General features: G+C 42.4%; 1 protein-coding gene across 4 annotated transcripts in view; it reads left to right on the top strand.

The window, feature by feature from the left end:
- Positions 1-16357: 16357 nt before the first annotated feature.
- Positions 16358-18214, top strand: part of REV3L (REV3 like, DNA directed polymerase zeta catalytic subunit) — a 174684-nt gene continuing 172827 nt past the window's right edge. For all 4 annotated transcript variants that reach the window (XM_027972360.3, XM_027972362.3, XM_027972361.3 and 1 more), the window contains exon 1: positions 16358-16837. In XM_027972360.3, the coding sequence (XP_027828161.2) occupies positions 16699-16837 (139 nt within the window). In that variant the 5' untranslated portion in view covers positions 16358-16698. The remainder of the gene's footprint in view (positions 16838-18214) is intronic.

Here is an 18214-nt window from a genome sequence, read left to right on the forward strand (position 1 = left end):
AAAAGATACATGTACCCCAAAGTGCACAGCAGCATTATTTACAATTGCCAAGACATGGAAGCAACCTAAGTGTCCATCAGCAGATGACTGGATAAAGAAGGTGTGGTACATATGCACGATGGAGTACTACTCAGTCATAAAAAAGAACGACATTTTGCCATTTGCGGCAACAGGGATGGATTTTATGTTAAATGAAATAAGTCAGAGAAAGATACTGTATATCACTTATATGTGGAATCTAAAAAACACAACAAACTGTGAATATAGTACAAAAGCAGACTGACAGAGAACCAGTGGTTAACAGTGGGGGGAGGGGCAATATAGGGGTTGGGAATTAAGAGGTACAAACTACGATATATAAAATAAGCTACAAGGATACACTGTACAACACAGGCCATACAGCTAATATTTTATGATAATTACAAATGAGTATAGCCTTTAAAAATGTGAATCACTATATTGTTCACCTATAATTTACATAATATTGCACACCAACTGTACTATAATTTTAAAAATACTGCAATGACAATAAAGCCGAAAACAAAACTCCTCTTCCATCTCCGTGAGAAAGACATGCTTAGGCAAGTCAGAGTCCCAGGAGGATGACAGATATGTGAAATAGAGCCCAGCCTAGAGGAAACCCCCCAGTAGGCTTTCAGAAGTATGAGCAAGCCCAGCAGAGATTAGCCAACCCTCAGACACTTGAACTGTAACAATTACTGTCTTAAACCACTGTGTTTTAAAATGTTTGTTATTCAGCAATAACTAACTTGAGACATTGTTCCCAATGTCTATCTATCCCAACTTTCTTTCTTGCACTCCTAATCTACTGCAAAAAGTATCCTGTATTCTTTTTTAACCTTTGTTCTCTTACCACTTATTTTTGTTATCTGTACCACTTCTCTCTCAATTGAAGCCAAAACCTCATAATGGTCTGTCCAATCACTTTGGCTCTGTCCTCATACACTTTGGCCTCTGTATAGCATCTGACACCTCCGTTAAAATCCCCCGCTCTTGGACTGCACTACTATTAACTTCTTTGACTGTTTCATCTACTTCAGGGCTTCAGGGGTTTATCTTCTCTTACAGTCTTCTGGGCATTTATTCATTCCCTCCCAAAGTAACTGTCATTGATTTGACTCACACCTTTATCTCCACCCTCAAACTCTCTTCTAAACTGTAGTTTAATTGGTTCTCAAACCAATGCATTACAATCACCCAGAGGGCTTACTGATATTCAGACTGCCAGGGCCCTGTTCCTCAAGTTTCATATTCAGTTAGTCTGGGGTGGGGCCTGAGAATTTACATTTCTAACAAGTTCTTAGGTAACGCTGATACATCACTTTGAAAACCCCTCTTCTAGTTTCATATTTCTAACTAACAGTCTCCACCTGGTTATCCACAGGTGCCTCAAAGGTCACACACAGTGTCAATTAGAGGTGTTTTTTTTATTGTAAGCCCTAGGAACCAATTTGGCTAACTACAGCAAAATAAGAATTTATTAGGGAGTTCACAGAAGCAACAGTAAGGCTGGTAAACCATGTTCCAAATGAGACAGGAACAAGGAAAGAGACGACTTGACAGCAGAAGCGCTACCTCTAAGTCAGAAGAAGTAAACAGTGTTTCTTGTGTCCTTAAGCCTCTCTGTTCAAGATTCACTCCAAATGAGAGTCCTTTACCCAACCCCGAGTTGTACCAGGGCAGCAACAGAAAGGATGATGGTGGAAGTAGCCGCAAAGGACTCCTCTTTTTTTCTTACTGTCTTAGTTTAGACCCTCCTAATCAAGCAGGTGGATTACTACAACAACCTCTTAACTGGTTTTCTTGCCCCTAATCTAACCTCCAGTTCATTCTCCTCATTTTCACATCATCTTCAGTTATCTCTTTAAGACATGTCATTTTCTTCTTTGCCTTGTCTGGTGTAGTGTTCCTGTCTTATCTTAAGTAATAAATTACTTCTCTTTATGTGCAAGTGGTTGGGATACTTTTACATCAGCAGACTCATAAAATGGAAAAGTAGTTTTAGAAGGTAGGGAATACGTTCTATTGTAAAATGAGGATCTAATTCCCTAGTAACTAGCAAGGACCTAATTCCCTAGCAAGGATCAGAAGTGGTCCCAAAGGTCTGCATTGAGACCCCTCTAGGAGCCTTTAAGAGATCAATATCTCATGAGACTAAAGACAAGGACCTAGCCCTCAATTGTATTACCAGCACTGGACTCAAAACAGGCACTTAATGAAATCATCTCCAGGCCCTCCTTACTTTAGGTTAGTATATGTGTTAGCCTCCTGACTGACTTCCTGGTCTGCAGTCTCTGCCTGCCTATCTCCTCGCTACCAAATCCTTCCTGTACAGCAATGCTAAATCAAACCGATCATCATTTCCTGCTCAAAACTATCAGACTCCCCAAAACATGCTTGCCAACTATAAACCTCTCAGTATTCAAACCCTTCCATAATCTGGTTTCAACCAACTTTTCTAGGCTTTCTTCCACTTGTTACTTACACTGTCAACCGTGTCTAGACAAACAAGGTTTTTTCAATAAAACCTTTTCTGCTCTTATTGGTTTGGTTCCACTTTTTGAAATGTGTTTGTCCCATGGTGTATACTCTACCTTACTCTACCTTCAGAGTCTAGGTAAAATTTGTCAGTATGTGTGTGCATGCCAAGTTGCTTCAGTTGTGTCTGATTCTTTGTGACCCCATGGACTATAGCCCGCCAGGCTCCTCTGTCCATGGGATTCTCTAGGCAAGAATACTGGAGTGGCTTGACATGCCCTTCTCCAAGGGATCTTTCCAACCCAGGGATCAAACTTGGGTCTCTTATGCCTCCTGTATTTGCAGGCAAGTTCTTTACCACTCACTAGCACCACCTGGGAAGTCAGTGTTCCTAACCTTTTTTAATCCATGACTCACATTTCAGGTTCTTTTGGACATGCCCTCTTGTACCACATACCTGTTAACTCCTGAGTTAAGGATCTTTCTATTCGGAACTTTTTAAAACTAATGTCTTGTTTGTATAAATACTTCATGAGTTAAACACATACTATCTTAAACTTCATTATAAGCTTGTATTATTTGTTTTACCGGATTTTGAGAGCATTAAGAAGCTTTCTATTACTACTTAATTTTCTGTATTTCCCAGAAACTACTCCTGTGCCTTACACATAGTAGTGGTGATCATAATCTGTTGCACAAATGGATGTTTATAATATGGGGCTAGTGTTTGGGACTGATCCCTTACAGAAAGCAGCCAGTGGCTGCATCAGGAATTCCTGAACTGCTGGAATCAAGGGATATAAGTCTTGGTGGTCGGAACTAGAAGCTGAGTCTAAAACCAAAGATGATCAGGTTGTAGTGAGATGCCAGGAGGCCAAACACAAGCATCAATTAAAAAGATCCAAAGGCCAAACCTGAGACAATGTGTAGAGCAAATGGTATGGAGTAAGGCAAAGGAAAGTAGAAATAATAATAGGTTAATAATAAGTGGATGGGGATCCAGGATAGTAGACTTCTTTAGGGGCTTATGCATAGCACTTACCAAATCAAAATGAGTGGTTTGTTGGTAGAATGGAGTTGCCTAAGAATCATAAGTTGGGCGGGCAGCCATTTATCATTTCTAGCAAAGAAACACATACATGGAAATAAATTTATAATTGCAAACATAGTGAAATATAAATCAATTTGCTTTGACAGATTTAATTTGAGCTCCATTTTCTTGCTTCTGCCTTGTCTCCTTAATTTCATAGTTTTGCACAAGATTACACACAAGTTCTAATGTACTTTTTTTCCCTTTATATTATGGATAGAGAAAAACATTTTAAGAGATACAATATCATAGTACTCAATATCAAATACAAAAATTCAGAAAAAAATTTTTGCTATATTTTTCAGATTTTTTATTCTACAAATTAGTAAAGCTACAATAAGAAAATGGTACCTAGTAAGTGATAGATAGGGAAGCCTGATGTGCTACTGTCCATTGGATCACAAAGAGTCAGACACGACTTAGCCACTGAAAAACATGACCCTAATACCCAGTGATTTTCCTACGTGGACTGTTCACAGCCTGGAAAATTCCAAGAATATTTCACAAAGGTTTTTTAAAAAAATTTTAACATAAAACAAAAAAATCCTAATTATCAGAAATGCCTATTTTATTATTGAGAGCTCTAAAGAATTTAATGCCTCACAGCTTCCTTTCCTTATCAAGCATTTGTTTTGTTTGCCTGTCAGTCTGTGCGGTCGAGTTGAGCAGCTCTCTGCCACACGCAGTGTTTTCTTATACTAATTAGCAGCAAGCATTGTGGCAAAAACTAATGTCTACATGAAACACACAGCAAAATTCACTTTAAATTTTATTGTAAACATGCAGTAGTCCTTGGCATGAATTGTAAAATAAATTTTGTTTTGAATTAAATGCTGAAAAAGTATACTTTTAAAACCTATATTATTCTTTCTGATACTACTGAGACAAGGATAAACTCCCATATTAATTTCTTTAAAAGTCAGTATTTGGCAAACAACATAAAAGAATAGGAAGATGACTTACCAAGGAGCTAGGTGACCTGGCACCCACATACTCTTTGGGGTTTTAGGCAAGTTACTTATTCTAAATCTCTATTTCCTCATCATAAAATCTAAAGACCTGAATTAGCTTAACGGTTCTTTAGAGGAAGAGGCATTAGAACTTGGTATTTCTGACTTGGTAGATGTGAGATGGGAGAGTCTGGGTAAGTGTGACTTTACAATACTTCATGGGTGATCCTGATACGTATTACTGGGTTAAGAATCAAAGGACTAAACCATTTCATGGGTCTTTGAAATTTTAAAACTCTACTTGTTATGTTCAGTCAATGGAATTTTAATAGCTCCCAGCTTTCATCATTATTCTCTTCTTAATGAATACTATTTTAGGCAAATCCAAGTAGTCTCTAGTTGTTATAACTCCGGGCCAGAGGCCTAAGGCTCAGCTCCCTTGAGTCATTTCATTCTTGCCTTTCCCAGCTTCCCCTTTCCATCATTCCTTAATGAAGTGTATTTCAGGTAATAAAGAAGCTATAATATTGTTGTTGTGTAGTTGTTCAGTTGTGTCCAACTCTTTGTGACCCCATGGACTGCAGCACACCAGGCTTCTCTGTCCTTCACTATCTCTCTGAGTCTGCTCAAACATGTCCATTGAGTCAGTGATACCATCCAAACATCTTATCCTCTGTTGCCCCCTTCTCTTCCTGCCCTCCATCTTTCCCAACACCAAGGTTTTTTCCTGTGAGTTGGCTCTTCACATCAGGTGGCCAAAGTATTGGAGCTTCAGCATCAGTCCTCCCAATAAATAATTTATCCTAAGTTATGAATAATAGCTTACAGTTACTGGGTGCTTACCAGTTTTAAGGTATTAACTCATTTAAAACACATAATTCAATCTTCTGCCAATGCAAGAGACACAGGTTCAATTCCTGGATCAGGAAGATTGCCCCGCAGAAAGGCAGAGCAACCCACTCCAGTATTCTTGCCTGGAAAATCCCATGGACAAAGGGGCTTGGTGGGCTCCATCTACGGGGTTGCAAAAGAATCAGATACAACTTAGTAACTAAAATAACAATTCAATCCTCACAACCACTCTGTGAGGTAGGAACTTAGTATTATCATCTGTATATCTCGGATGGGAGAACTGAGGTACAGAAAGTAATCTGCCCAAAATCACAGAGCAGGGACCTAGGGAAGCTGGGTTGTAGAGTGAATTCTTAACCATGCCGCCACTCAGTAAACAAGTATATGTACAAACATACACACTGCTGTTGCCCATCCATGCAGTACTGCTTTGCCTGCTAGTTCAGGCGGGAAAGGGAGTGTGTTCTCAGAAATTTGTGGGATCAGAAATGATGGAAAGGGGAAGCTGGGAAAGGCAAGAATGGAATGAATCAAGTGAGCTGAGCCTTAGGCCTCTGGCTCCAAGTTACAACTGGAGACTACTTGGATTTGCTTCTAAAAGGGTAAGTATCGTAGTAGTGATTTCCCTTCCATTATCATTTCATTCCATAATGTTTGAGACTGTTCTTTTTGACTATTCAAATATTAATTTTAAAAACATTAAACATTTACCTTATTGGATAGACAAGACCCCAAACTATTGATATAAAGTAAAACAGGAAAGTAAGCACAAAAGCTAAATTAGAGAATCAGAGAGAGGTTAATGTAATTGAAATGATTCAGCCTACTAGTACTTTTGGGTATACAAAGAATTTATAACATTGTATCTTGGTTTATGAAGCAGGAGGTTCAGATGGGTAGAGACTAATACATTATAAAGAAAACCTTCTCTTCCCAACAGTATGGATAGAGAATGATCTAGCCAGGATTGGAGGTCCTGAATTTAGTGTTACTGACAAAGTGACAATTTAGCATTATCAACAAAGGTGAATTTATTGCACTGAAAAAAGTCTGTCTAGTCAAAGCTATGGTTTTTTTCAGTAGTCATGTATGGATGTGAGAGTTGAACACATAAAGAAGGCTGAGCATCGAAGAACTGATGCTTTTAAATTGTGGTGCTGGAGAAGACTCTCGAGAGTCCCCTGGACTGCAAGGAGATCAAACCAGTCAATCCTAAAAGAAATCAGTCCTGAATATTCATTGGAAGGACTGATGCTGAAGCTGAAACAAACTCCAATACTTTGGAAACCTGATGTGAAGAACTGATTCACTGGAAAAGACCCTGATGCTGGGAAAGATTAAAGGCAGGAGGAGAAGGGGACGACAGAGGATGAGATGGTTGGATGGCATCACCGACTCAATGGACATGAGTTTGAACAAGCTCTGGGAGTTGATGACAGACAGGGAAGCCTGGTGAGCTGCAGTCCGTGGGATCACAAAGAGCTGGACATGACTGAGCGACTGAACTGCTCATAACTGCCTGAACATAACTGCCAATACGCACAGCAGTTATTTTTCTCTATCTGGGTGCACTCAGCAACCTGGGAGCAGACAGTGAAACTGGTGTTTTCCCAGGTGATACCAGGGCAACACAGCAAAGGAGACATAGTTCCAGGCAAGAGTGATAACTTAAAACAGAATGCAGCAGGAGACAAAAGAAGTGAAGGCAGGAGAAGGCTGATAGGGAGAAAGAAGTGAAGTCTCTGGAATGGAGTTCCCAACTCAGAGAAACCCGAGAAGGTAGAGGCTGCAGCAGAGCTGGGAAGAGCACTGGAAATGAGACGTCAGGGAACTGAGAATTGCTGTGCTGGGAGTAACTGAGACAGCGAGTTAGGATGAAAGTTCTGGCCAGATGTGAAGACTGTATTTCTGAAGTCAGAGGAGTTGGATGTATGATGAGATTCTCAGTGTGGCAACAGAAGCGAGAGGCTGAAGATCACATCAAGGAACTCTGAGGCTGGTGCTAGGAAGCTGTCTCTCTGGGTGATGAAATTTACTCAGGATGAGGGCAGGAACACTGGTAAAGAGGCAGATGTAGCCAAGTGTCATGGTCATTAATAATCTTGGAAAGACCCTGGATATCCCTAGCACAGGGGACTGGATATTCTAGAAAGGTGTCTTTCTCCTTTATGTATATGTGTTTACAGTCTAGGAACAGCTCATAGTAATGCAGAAGCAGCGGCTCTAGAAAAATGAGTAATGTTTCCCCTCATTCTTAAGACTAATCTTTGCTGTACTTTTTAAACTTGGCAAGAACCTCTGCTTCACATTTTAAAAATATTTGGCTGTGCCGAGTGTTAGCTGCAGCATGTGTGGTCTTCGATCTTAGCTGTGGTATGTGGGATCTGGTTCCCCAACCAGGAATCGAACCCAGGGCCCTGCACCGGGAGAGTGCAGTTCTCAATGGATTATCTGGGAAGTCCCATATTTTCATCCTAAGGCTAGGTCTGCTAAAGTCGAATGGAAAATGAAATTACTTGCTAGTTTAGGCAAAAAAAAAACAACAACAAAACCCACCTCTCAGTTCCCTGCTGTCATAAATTTGTGGAAGTAAATGTTTCAAAAACAAATTACAACACAACTGCCCTAGTTCTGGTTTGAAAACATCTGGTGAGACCACTGGGTACAGTTTCCCACTATTCTTTAAAATTTTTTTTTTAATTTTAAAGATATAAAAACACACATACAAAGGTTTGTTACAATCTTGAAGGAACAGGTTGGCATGTTATTTACTGACAGGCTGACCTTTACACAAACAACCCCTGCCTTCAACAAGCTGAAATTACTGTTACTGATGCCTTCAGAATAGTGTCTGCTTCAGAGAGCAGCACGTTTTGTCCAAGTCATACAGAAGTGGCTATACTGGAAACCATTTTGTCAGCAAATGGTGCAATGCAGAGAGCAGGGGAAAACTATTTCTGCAGTACCAACCATATGTGTGATACTGTGCAAGTAAAAAAGGAAATGTCAAAATGTCAAGAAACTTACAATTTATTGGTCAATTACATAATACTTTAGCACAGAGCTAGGTCTTACATTTTTTGAATCACCCTCAGCATCTAACATAGGACTTTATAGATATCAACAAGTTAACAAAAAGTTAAAACAATACAAAATGCTTAGAAGGAATAAAATACATGCTTAATATAGGTGACCAAGAGAAAACAGCTAAATTTGTGTCATTACTACCTATGAAAAATCTTGCTTCTAAATTTAAGCATCTACTGACACAGGAAGGTCCCTATTGTTACCCTTACTTTTACCCAGATAACTCCTCTTCCTCCTTAAATATTAACTTAGAGTCATATTCCTCAAGAAAGTCTTTATTCTTCTCTCTAGACTAAGTTGGACAGCTTTGCCATGTGAGAATGGCACCCTGTTCTTTGGAAGTATTTGGTCATCTCAAATGATCTGTTTAATAGCTGTCTTTTCCACTAGACCAGGGAGCAGTGAACAGCTCATGGATCAAACCCAGCCCCGCTGCCTGTTTTTTAAATAAAGTTTTATTGGAATTCACTCTTTCATATATGTGTGATTCATGATTGTTTTTGTGTTTCTATGGCAAAGTTGAATAGTTTGTGAGAGAGACCGTATGGCCTGAAAAACCTAAAATTTATCTGTCCCTTTACAGGAAAAATTTGCTAAACCCTGCACTAGAATATAAGAATGAAAGCTGAAGTCATGCCTGTCATTTTCACTTCTATATTCCTAGCTCTTAGCATAATAACTGGCACCTTAGTATTTTTGGACTAATTTCAACCTCAAGCTTTAACCCATTTTATCAGCGATACGTATGAGATCACATTAATTGGCCTGTGTTTATTACAGCATTATAATCACTGCTTATCCAGATAATGATTGTAGTATTCTAGTTGGAGGGGGGGACAAAAATTAAATTATACACAAGTGAATGGGTTATTGCAACAAGGTAAGTGCTATGGAAAAAAAAACAGTACAATTAGAGTGTGTAACAGAGAAACATAATCAAATACAGTTGGGGAAGCCCTCCATAAGTGAACTTTGACCTGAATTTTTTTTTTTTTTTAATTTGGCTGCTCTGGGTCTTAGTTGTAGCATGTGGGATCTAGCTCCCTGACCAAGGATCGAACCTGGGCCCCCTGGACTGGGAGCTCAGAGTCTTAGCCACTGGACCACCAAGGAAGTCCCTGACCTGAAATTTAAAGAGTAACTAGGGAAAAGAGGTGGAGAGTGGAAGAACAAACCAGGCAGAAAGAAAATCACATACAGTTCTCTCTTCTTTGGAGAGGAAGAACATGGCATGTATGGAGAACTGATGCTCTTGTGAAATAATAAACAGTAAAGTAAATTCCTGCAAAGTTAAGAGTAGGATCCAAAATGGAGCTAATCACTGTGATATTTATAACAAAATTTGAAACATTGTTACTGGCCAACAGTAGGAAAATGGAAGCTATTGTACATCCATGACACAGTGTATTCTGCATCCATTAGAACAATGTATACAAAGAATTCTCATTTGCATGGGAAATGTTTCTGCTTCAATGTAAAGTGAAAAAAAGAACCCAAGAGATTATTTCCATTATGAAAAGTATTTATTGAAACATTTTCTAGGGAAAAAATGGACTAAAATGTTAATCATAACTGCCTTTGGGTGGGATTGAATGTCCTATATTTTATGGTTTTTCATATTTTCTTTCCTATGCATTTCAAATCTTTAAGATTAGAGAAACATATTTTACTGAAATAAGGAAACACAAGTGTTCTGTGACCTACACATCTGACAGTAAATAGGCTCTCCTGGCTCCTGGAAAGGGGATGCAAATTGAGGATCAAAACCCAGGAGAGTTTACTGTCAGTAACAATTATTAGTGGAAGTTCTCCTGCAGTGTGATTTAAGCTGTGCAGTGGGGACTTTGGGGCAAGGGAAAACTACCCTGAGATATGTCTACAGACACTTGCTTGTAAGATTTTGTTATTTTGATTATTTAAACTGAGAACTTAAACTAACCTCATTCATTATATGGGTTTGGTTTCTTCCGGCCTAGGCATAATCCACTGGAAATGCCCCAATATTAGTTCTGGATATGTAATTTAGATGAGGGTCCTGGAGAGCGCAAGCATCATTTCTAATATTACTCTATTCTGAAAGTTTTTTGTTTCCTAAACATCTTCTTTAATTTATAGGCTATTGGTCTCTCCCTTAAAACTACTACTGCTAATTTATGGAAGTAGAAGAGTTGAAAGTTGTTTTCTGAAAGTTTTGTTTCTCCCTGTGACTGAGCAGATTAACTGGTTAAAAAGATAAGAACAGAGAAATTCAGCTCTCACCATGATTAATTTTACTGTCCTTCAGTTTTTTTTTTTTTTTAAAGAAGAGACATAAAACTCCATTCTTTTAGTAAAAAAATATTTTATTAATCATTCAGGCAATACATATTTATGTGCCTATCTTATACCCAGATGACTGCTGTGAATAAACTGGGGGAAACCTACATGAACTCTTTTTGAGAGCGAGCAGTCCAATGGCAACTGCCTCCAGAGTTTGCCATATTTACTTAGGTCTTCTAAATCCCTTCCAGGAGGAAATGAGTTTCTTTTCCATCATGGTTTCAAAGAGGCCAGACACTGTATGAAGGACTGAGTAAAAATTTCCCTTAGAAAAGATCAACTACCATTTATATGCAAGTGACACATAAAATTCACTGGTCCCCTTTAAATTTTCATTCCCAAATGTTTGCTTCATCACCAAGGTCGTTCATATTATTTTTCTGATAATGGAAAAAAAAGATCACCATAATTCTGCTCTCCCAGGTATGAGAATTTTGAAATCTTTTTTTAACTCAACTCTGTATTTTGCTCTGCTTGAGAATCCAAAGCAAAAATTGCACATGACCTTTCCTAGATCTGTAATGATCATGGTTCCTAGCTGCAGACATCAGAGTCCACTCCAGGAGTTCAGTAGAGAGAAGTAACTCCTCTTTGGGGGCATTTAGAAATATATGGGGGCATTTTTATCACAGTGGAATGTAGTGCCCAGGGGTCAGGGATGTTAAATATCCTGCACAATAAAGAATTGTTTCATCCAAAATATCAGGAGAACCCCCCTTGAGAAACACTGAGCTCAGGGTCAACTTCATGGGCATGCAAACTGTGCAGTCATACAGGGTCCACTGCTTGGTTTAATGCTCTGCAGTTACCATGCTGAAAATCTTAATACTTTTATGTTTGAATGTCTGTTTTATAAAAGAAGTCAGTGGTACAATGGATCATACAGGCAAGTAGAGGAGGCAACCTGTTTGTCTTTTTCCTTATACCCAGTTTGCATACATCAGTATAATGCCTCACAAGGATTATGATGAACCTAAGTAGTGCAGGAACTCAGAGAGTTACAAAGTGGCTACAAGGCAAGCATGTTACATCAGCGACTGATTTAGTGGAGGCACTGACAGTTCTAAGAGGCAATGCATTCCATTTCAACCAGAAGTTGTGTCAGGTACAGAAACAAGACAGTGGCATCTTAAGATACACACGTGACCAAATAACTCTGTCATATCCTTTCTTGTGTGTTACTTTTCTGTATGACTATTTTCACTGAAAATGATGACACAGAAGGAAGGGGAAAGGTAGGGCAACCCATAGTTCCTTTCAGTTCAGTCCTTCCTTACTCAGGTTGATAGGCTGTGCTCCTATCAAGAAGGGAAAGAAAAACAGCTGAGTTGGTTGTATGCAGTATTTACACTGCTCTGAAAAGCACAAAATACATCCTTGTGGGATGTACAAACTACAAAATATGAACTGTGTAATTTTGGTGATTTCGTGTATGAGTTAAATGCTCTTGAATTTGCATCTATAAATGGCACTGCACAATTAAAGATACATTATAAAATTCATCCTAATAATCTAAAATTCTAATTTTTCGACACTCAGAATGACATTAAAACACAAATTAAAAAAACAGCATGACAAGTTGAGGGAGAGATGACAGAAGAAAGAAAAAGCCTTATATTTTCAGTACATGTAATGGCAACTTTTTTCCTGCTTTGTGAACAGGGGCCCTACATTTTTCATTTTGCTCTGGGCTCAACAAACTGTGTAGCTGACTGTGACTGAGCTAGTTTAAGCAGAAAGGGATTAAAGGATAGTACTTAGCTCATAGATCTCTGAGAGGACCAGACAATCAGGCTTGGATAATACATCGCTAGAAACAACATCCAGAAAAAAACCACACCAGGAAGAACATTCATCCCACATCACATTGCTATTCTAGCAGAAACCCACCGTAGCACCTCTTGCCACAGCACCTAAGACTCCCAAAACGGATGCCAGAATTCCTCCCCAGCTACTCAGAAGAATCAGACACCTCTGCCATGGTGTTTGCCAGAAAATCCCATTGCCCTGAGTGCAGTTGAGGCATTGTGTTGCTCATTTTCAGGTCTATGTCTTGAATGGGCACATTTGATTGCTGGAAACTAGGTCGCATGGAGTGAAAGGCTGAAGCTAGCTGGTAATCCTCAGCTTCTTCTCCAACTAACTCCCCATTCAGTGAAACCACTTTGATAGCCTGGGAGTATTCACACAATGAAAATTGGTCAGTACTAGAAATCAGGGTCTTTCCCCTCCTCCAGCCATCCTTAATGACTTACCAGCACACCACTCATCCATGCCAGTACTCCAGTTGCAAGGCAGTGTTGAAACAGTATTTTATAATTTTCTAACTTCTGAAGTACAGAAAAGCAAGCTAGAAGGGGGTTGGATAAGTGTTGAGTAAGCCATCTTATAATATCTGCCAAAAAATTATGGTGTCCATTGCTTTCTGTTCTAGATTATAAACTGCTAAGAGGCAGATGCTAACAGACATTGAACAGCATTGGTATAGAAGGCTGAGCAGGCTTTTACTAAAGGCATGACATGATGAGCATAGGTCAGTGAACCAGAAGAGATGATCACATGTTCATTGATATGACGATAATACATTTCTGTGATGCTAGACTGTAAAACCTCTAAGAGCAGGAAACATGTCTGCTTCTTTTGTCACTATATCTCAAATCATTTGGCAAACAGTCACTTAACAGTAACAACTAAAAAAGATGCTTTAAGGTTATTGAGTATAGAGTTCAATTTCAGCATTTCTCATATTGTATGTAGGTAAGAGTTCCAAATGATTTTACTGTTTTCAGATGAGTTAAATGTCTGATGTCAAAGATTATTAGGATACTTTTATATATATTATCTCATATAATATCCCATAAAAGTTAAAACAGGAATTACTCTCCATTTAGATGAGGAAAGAAACCCCCCAAAACAGTTATCTTTCCAAACTCATTTACCTAGTAAATGATGGTTTTTCATTCTCTAACTCAAGAGTCCAGAGCTCTTTCTTACCTCTGAAGAATATATTTACAAAACACATTTGACAGTGATTAATTAGGGGAGTACTGTCAGGTTTTCAATCTGAGCATTAATTTAATTGCATGTAACTGGACACAATATCCTAATTTCATGCTGCAAATGTTTTTCTTCAAGAGTGAACATTCCTTCCTTGGAGTTCTAGAAGGATCGGAATGGTGGTTGCAACTGCCTTTTCTTAAAGTAAATGATGTTGATTTAAGAGGTAGGAGGAAAGAAAACATTTTCTAGAAATAGCTAATCTGTGAATTTGATGGTTGCTAATTGTTTAGTCACTAAATTGTGTTCAACACTTGTGACCCATGTACTGTAACCCACCAGACTCTTCTGTCAATGGGATTTCCCAGGCAGGAACACTTTTACCTTTTTCTAGTTAGGAATAGTATAAATATTATGGGTTTACTAGATTGTAATATAATACAGACATTCATGATTTTATATTATCGAAGAACCACAACAGCGGTGGGTGGAGTTGCTAACAAGACAGATTTCCAGGTCCCATCCCTCAAAAATGTGATTTAGTAAGGGCCAAGCTATTAAATCTTTTTTCAAAATTTTAAATTTTAAAGAACACTCTAGTGGCATAGAATACTGTGAGAATCACTGGTACTGTGCATCTGATATTCAGCTTGTACAAGATATTTTTCCAGAAAATGCATTTTGTATGGTAGTCCTTTTTAAAAATCACTTCCATTGCCATCTAAAACTTAAACCAACTTAAGAGATTTTGCCTCTTAAGATACTAGGTAATTTTCTGGATATTAGTAGAAATCTTGCAAGATATGTTTATAATCATGCTCTCAGGTTGAAAACGCAAGCTAATTTGATGCGGTAATCAGTCTCGAATTCCCTGGAGCACAGATTCTTATTAGCATTTTATGTCGTGGAATTTATAGACAGCTTACCAGTGCTCTCCCTTTGAGCTTTCTGGTTTTCCTACTTTGAGAACCACAGTATCTCCAAATGAGAATCTCTCACAACACTTCAAATATATAGCAACCTATTAACCATTAAAATACACCTGGAAATACATGTGTGAAAGAACGATCTCTAATTTGGATAGATTGAAAATGACTGTCAAAAGTCCTAATTCAGTAGCATATTTCAAACTCGAAACCACGGTTTCTGCCGTCTACTGCTTAAATAATTTTACTGGGAGGAAACTCTTACAAATTTTTAAGTGAAAACTCTCGTTTCACAGGTGAGCAAACTGAGGCCCCGGAAAAAAACAATTTGTCCAAGGTCACGCCCAGTGTTAGTGACCAAGTCAGACAAAAACCTAATGGTTCCAATATTATGGACAACTCAGCTGCATCGCTTACTACACTTTTTTTTAACCCCTTGCTTTCACAACTGCACCCCTCCTTTTTGGATGAAGTTGTTTCGTCTAACGGGCCTTCCCTTTTGCTTTCTGGCCTTAGGCTAGTAAACCCTCACACAAACCATTAATGAGTAACACTGGGAGTCCACATCTGATGCGGTGACTTTCATGGGCCTTTTTCTTTGGCCGAAAATTTCGCTGAAGGGCTCTTAATCCTACATTCCGCCGAAGAAGGCAGGGGAGGAGGGAGGTCACTGGGAACTGACAAGTCCTTACATGTCCAGGCGCGCGCCCGGGACGCAGCCGGCGGGCCCCGGGAGGAAACCAAGGAAGGATATACTACGGCGAGAGGGAAGCAAAGGGGCGGGAGAAAAACACTGCGGTGGGAAATCCCTGTGCACTGGATCTGCCAACCCCTGGCAAAGATGAGCAGAGCCGAGCGTGAATAAATCTCATTAAGCGGCCGGGTGCAGACACTGCAGAACGGCGGCAGAGGCGGGGGCCCGGCGTCTCGCACGTTCGGGAGGGAACGGCGGGGCGGCCCTTTTATAGGCCGAAGCCCGCGCTCGCGCGCCCCCGCCCCTCGCGCCGCCCCCGGGCCGCGCGCGAGGCCGCAGCGTTACCTGAGAAGGGCCGGCTGCGTCCGCCACCCCCGCCTCCCGCGAGGCCGAGGCGGCACGAGATCTGCGGCTCGCCTACCCCCTCCACCCCGCCCCGCTCCCCCGGGCGGGTTTTCTTACCTTGTAAAAGGCCGTTTCCGCGGCTGCCCCCGCCTTCTCTGCAGGATGTGAAATGGCGGTCGGCGAGGCGAGCGCGATCGCCGCGGCTCCGGCCAATCCCGCCTAGCCGCCAAAAAACGACCCTGAACACTGGCGCCCCCCTCCCCGCCGGGCCCTCCGAGCCCATCCATGACATCGGTGCTCCGCCGCCCCCTCCCTCCGCTGCCCCTCACCCCAGGTGGCCGTGCCCACCGGCCGAGTCATCGATTCCCCGTGCCCAGCGCGGGCCCGGCTCTCCTGCAGCCTCCGCCCTCGCGGCGTGCCCGGGGGCGGGGGGAGAAAAACACCTACTCGGCCCCCCGCTTGGGTGTCCCGCTCGGGTGCCCGCCCCGCTCCCTCCCTTTCCCGCCGTGTCCCCTCCCCCAACTACTCTTGGCCCTCCCTTCGCCCCACACGCTCACACACACACAACCCCTTCTCCCCTCCCCCAGTGGTTGCGTCCGTGACATCATCATCATGGCAACAAGAGCTGCAGCCGGGGACCGAGGAGCCCGTGTAATTCCCGGCGGCGGCGGCAGTGGCGGTAGCACCAGCAGCAGCACCGACGAAAGCGCGAGGGCTTCTCCCCGGTCGCCCCTCGCCGGGTGCTCCTGAGGAGGCGGCGGCAGCAGTGCCCACGCCGCCCCGCCCGCCGCCGCGGCTCGCCGTGTCTGAGTGTGAGGGGAGGGGGCGCCGCCGCCGCCGCCGCCGCTGCTGTGGGGCCGCCGCTGCGGAAGGAACCGCCGCTGCTGCTGCCGTTGCCAGGTCGCTAGTGAAGAGGAGGCGGCGGCGGCGGCGGCAAACATGTTTTCAGTGAGGATAGTGACTGCCGACTACTACATGGCCAGCCCGCTGCAGGGGCTGGATATCTGCCAATCCCCCCTCACCCAGGCCCCTGTCAAGAAGGTGCCGGTGGTGCGAATCTTCGGAGCGACCCCGGCAGGTAAGCGGGCGCGGGGCGCGGGCGGGAGCGGCGGGCGCCCGGGCAGCTCTCCCCGCCGCGCACTCGCGCGCACGCCGCCGGCGCCGGCCCTCTCGGCTGATCGCCGCCGCGTCTTCCCTCCCCTTCGCCCTGCTCGCCTTTTCCTCCCGAGCATGACAAGAGGCGCAAAAATGTGGGTCCGCGAGAGCGTTCCGCCCCCTCCTCCCCCCATCCAACCCCAGGCGGGGAGGCGGCGGGCGCCGAGTGTTTACACTGCGTGGGGCGGTCGGGAGCCGGGTCCGCACACTCGGGGTCGCGCGGGCAGGCGGAGCGGGCGTCGCTCTCGCCCCGGAGGACGGGGTCAGGTGGCCGCGCCATGTCTTCCGTGAGCGGGCGCGCAGGGCCCCCCTCTGAGGTGGGTGACTGGTGGGACCTCGGACAGCCTCTGCGTCTCCCAAGTGCCCCTTGCTGGACGCGGCTTGAGGAGTAGGGAAGTGTCAGCTCTGTTGTCAGTCGCTCCTCGTCGCCTCTTCTCAGCAGCGCTCTCCTCTGCCCCTTCTGGAGATGCTGTGGGCTTAAGAGTGGCGCCTGGGGCCAGATAATCTTTCTCATTGAAGTGACCCTGTGGTTCTGCTGTGAGGGCAGATCGTAACTGCTTAGAGTTTCAAGTAAACCCTCGGAGTCTGGGGGCAGGGCTGCGCCCCCAGGTGCGTTGCTTTCAGGGAAGTGTGTATCCGCGGAAGAAGGAAATGCATGTTTATGTCGCCCAGTGTAAAACATCCCACTTAATAGCGTCAATTTCATAAGAACCACAGCTAAGCCCAGCAACGCAAACATTAAAGAAATGTCCCTATGCTGGGTTGCAGGATTGCATTTTAAATACATGTACGTTTACGACAAGACACTTTTTAATAGGCTGTTTTGTTTTCAAAAACTATTTCGAACAAGTGGGGTGGGGAGACAGAAGCTACGTTCTCGGAAGCTCTTGGGAATTTATGATAGTGTAAGTAGGATAGTGGCCAGATTTGCAAGGTTTTAAATTGTTTTGCTTTTCTACACGCTTTGAACTGCCTATGTGAAATAATGGAGCTGCCTTCTAGAAAGAGATGCTCTCTAGCTATGTACTGCCCTATGGGATTTTAGATAGCATTTCCCACTTGATGCTCCTTGCCCTAATCACCATTCATCTTATTACTACAGTCAGTTTTCCTGTGGGCTATCAAGATAATAGCACTTGCCAAACTCAAGCACTCATTCTAAGCAGTTGTCTTTTAATGTGAATTCTCGTCGTTAAAAATTTCAGTGTTGTTAGTGAGATTTGATAGAATGATATTTGCTATTTCTTTTTATAATAGTGACAAAGCTTTTGATGATATGGACTTTTTAAGTTGGGGCATT

The sequence above is a fragment of the Ovis aries genome, chromosome 8 (genome assembly GCF_016772045.2).
Source record: "Ovis aries strain OAR_USU_Benz2616 breed Rambouillet chromosome 8, ARS-UI_Ramb_v3.0, whole genome shotgun sequence".
NCBI classification, from domain to species: Eukaryota; Metazoa; Chordata; class Mammalia; order Artiodactyla; family Bovidae; genus Ovis; species Ovis aries.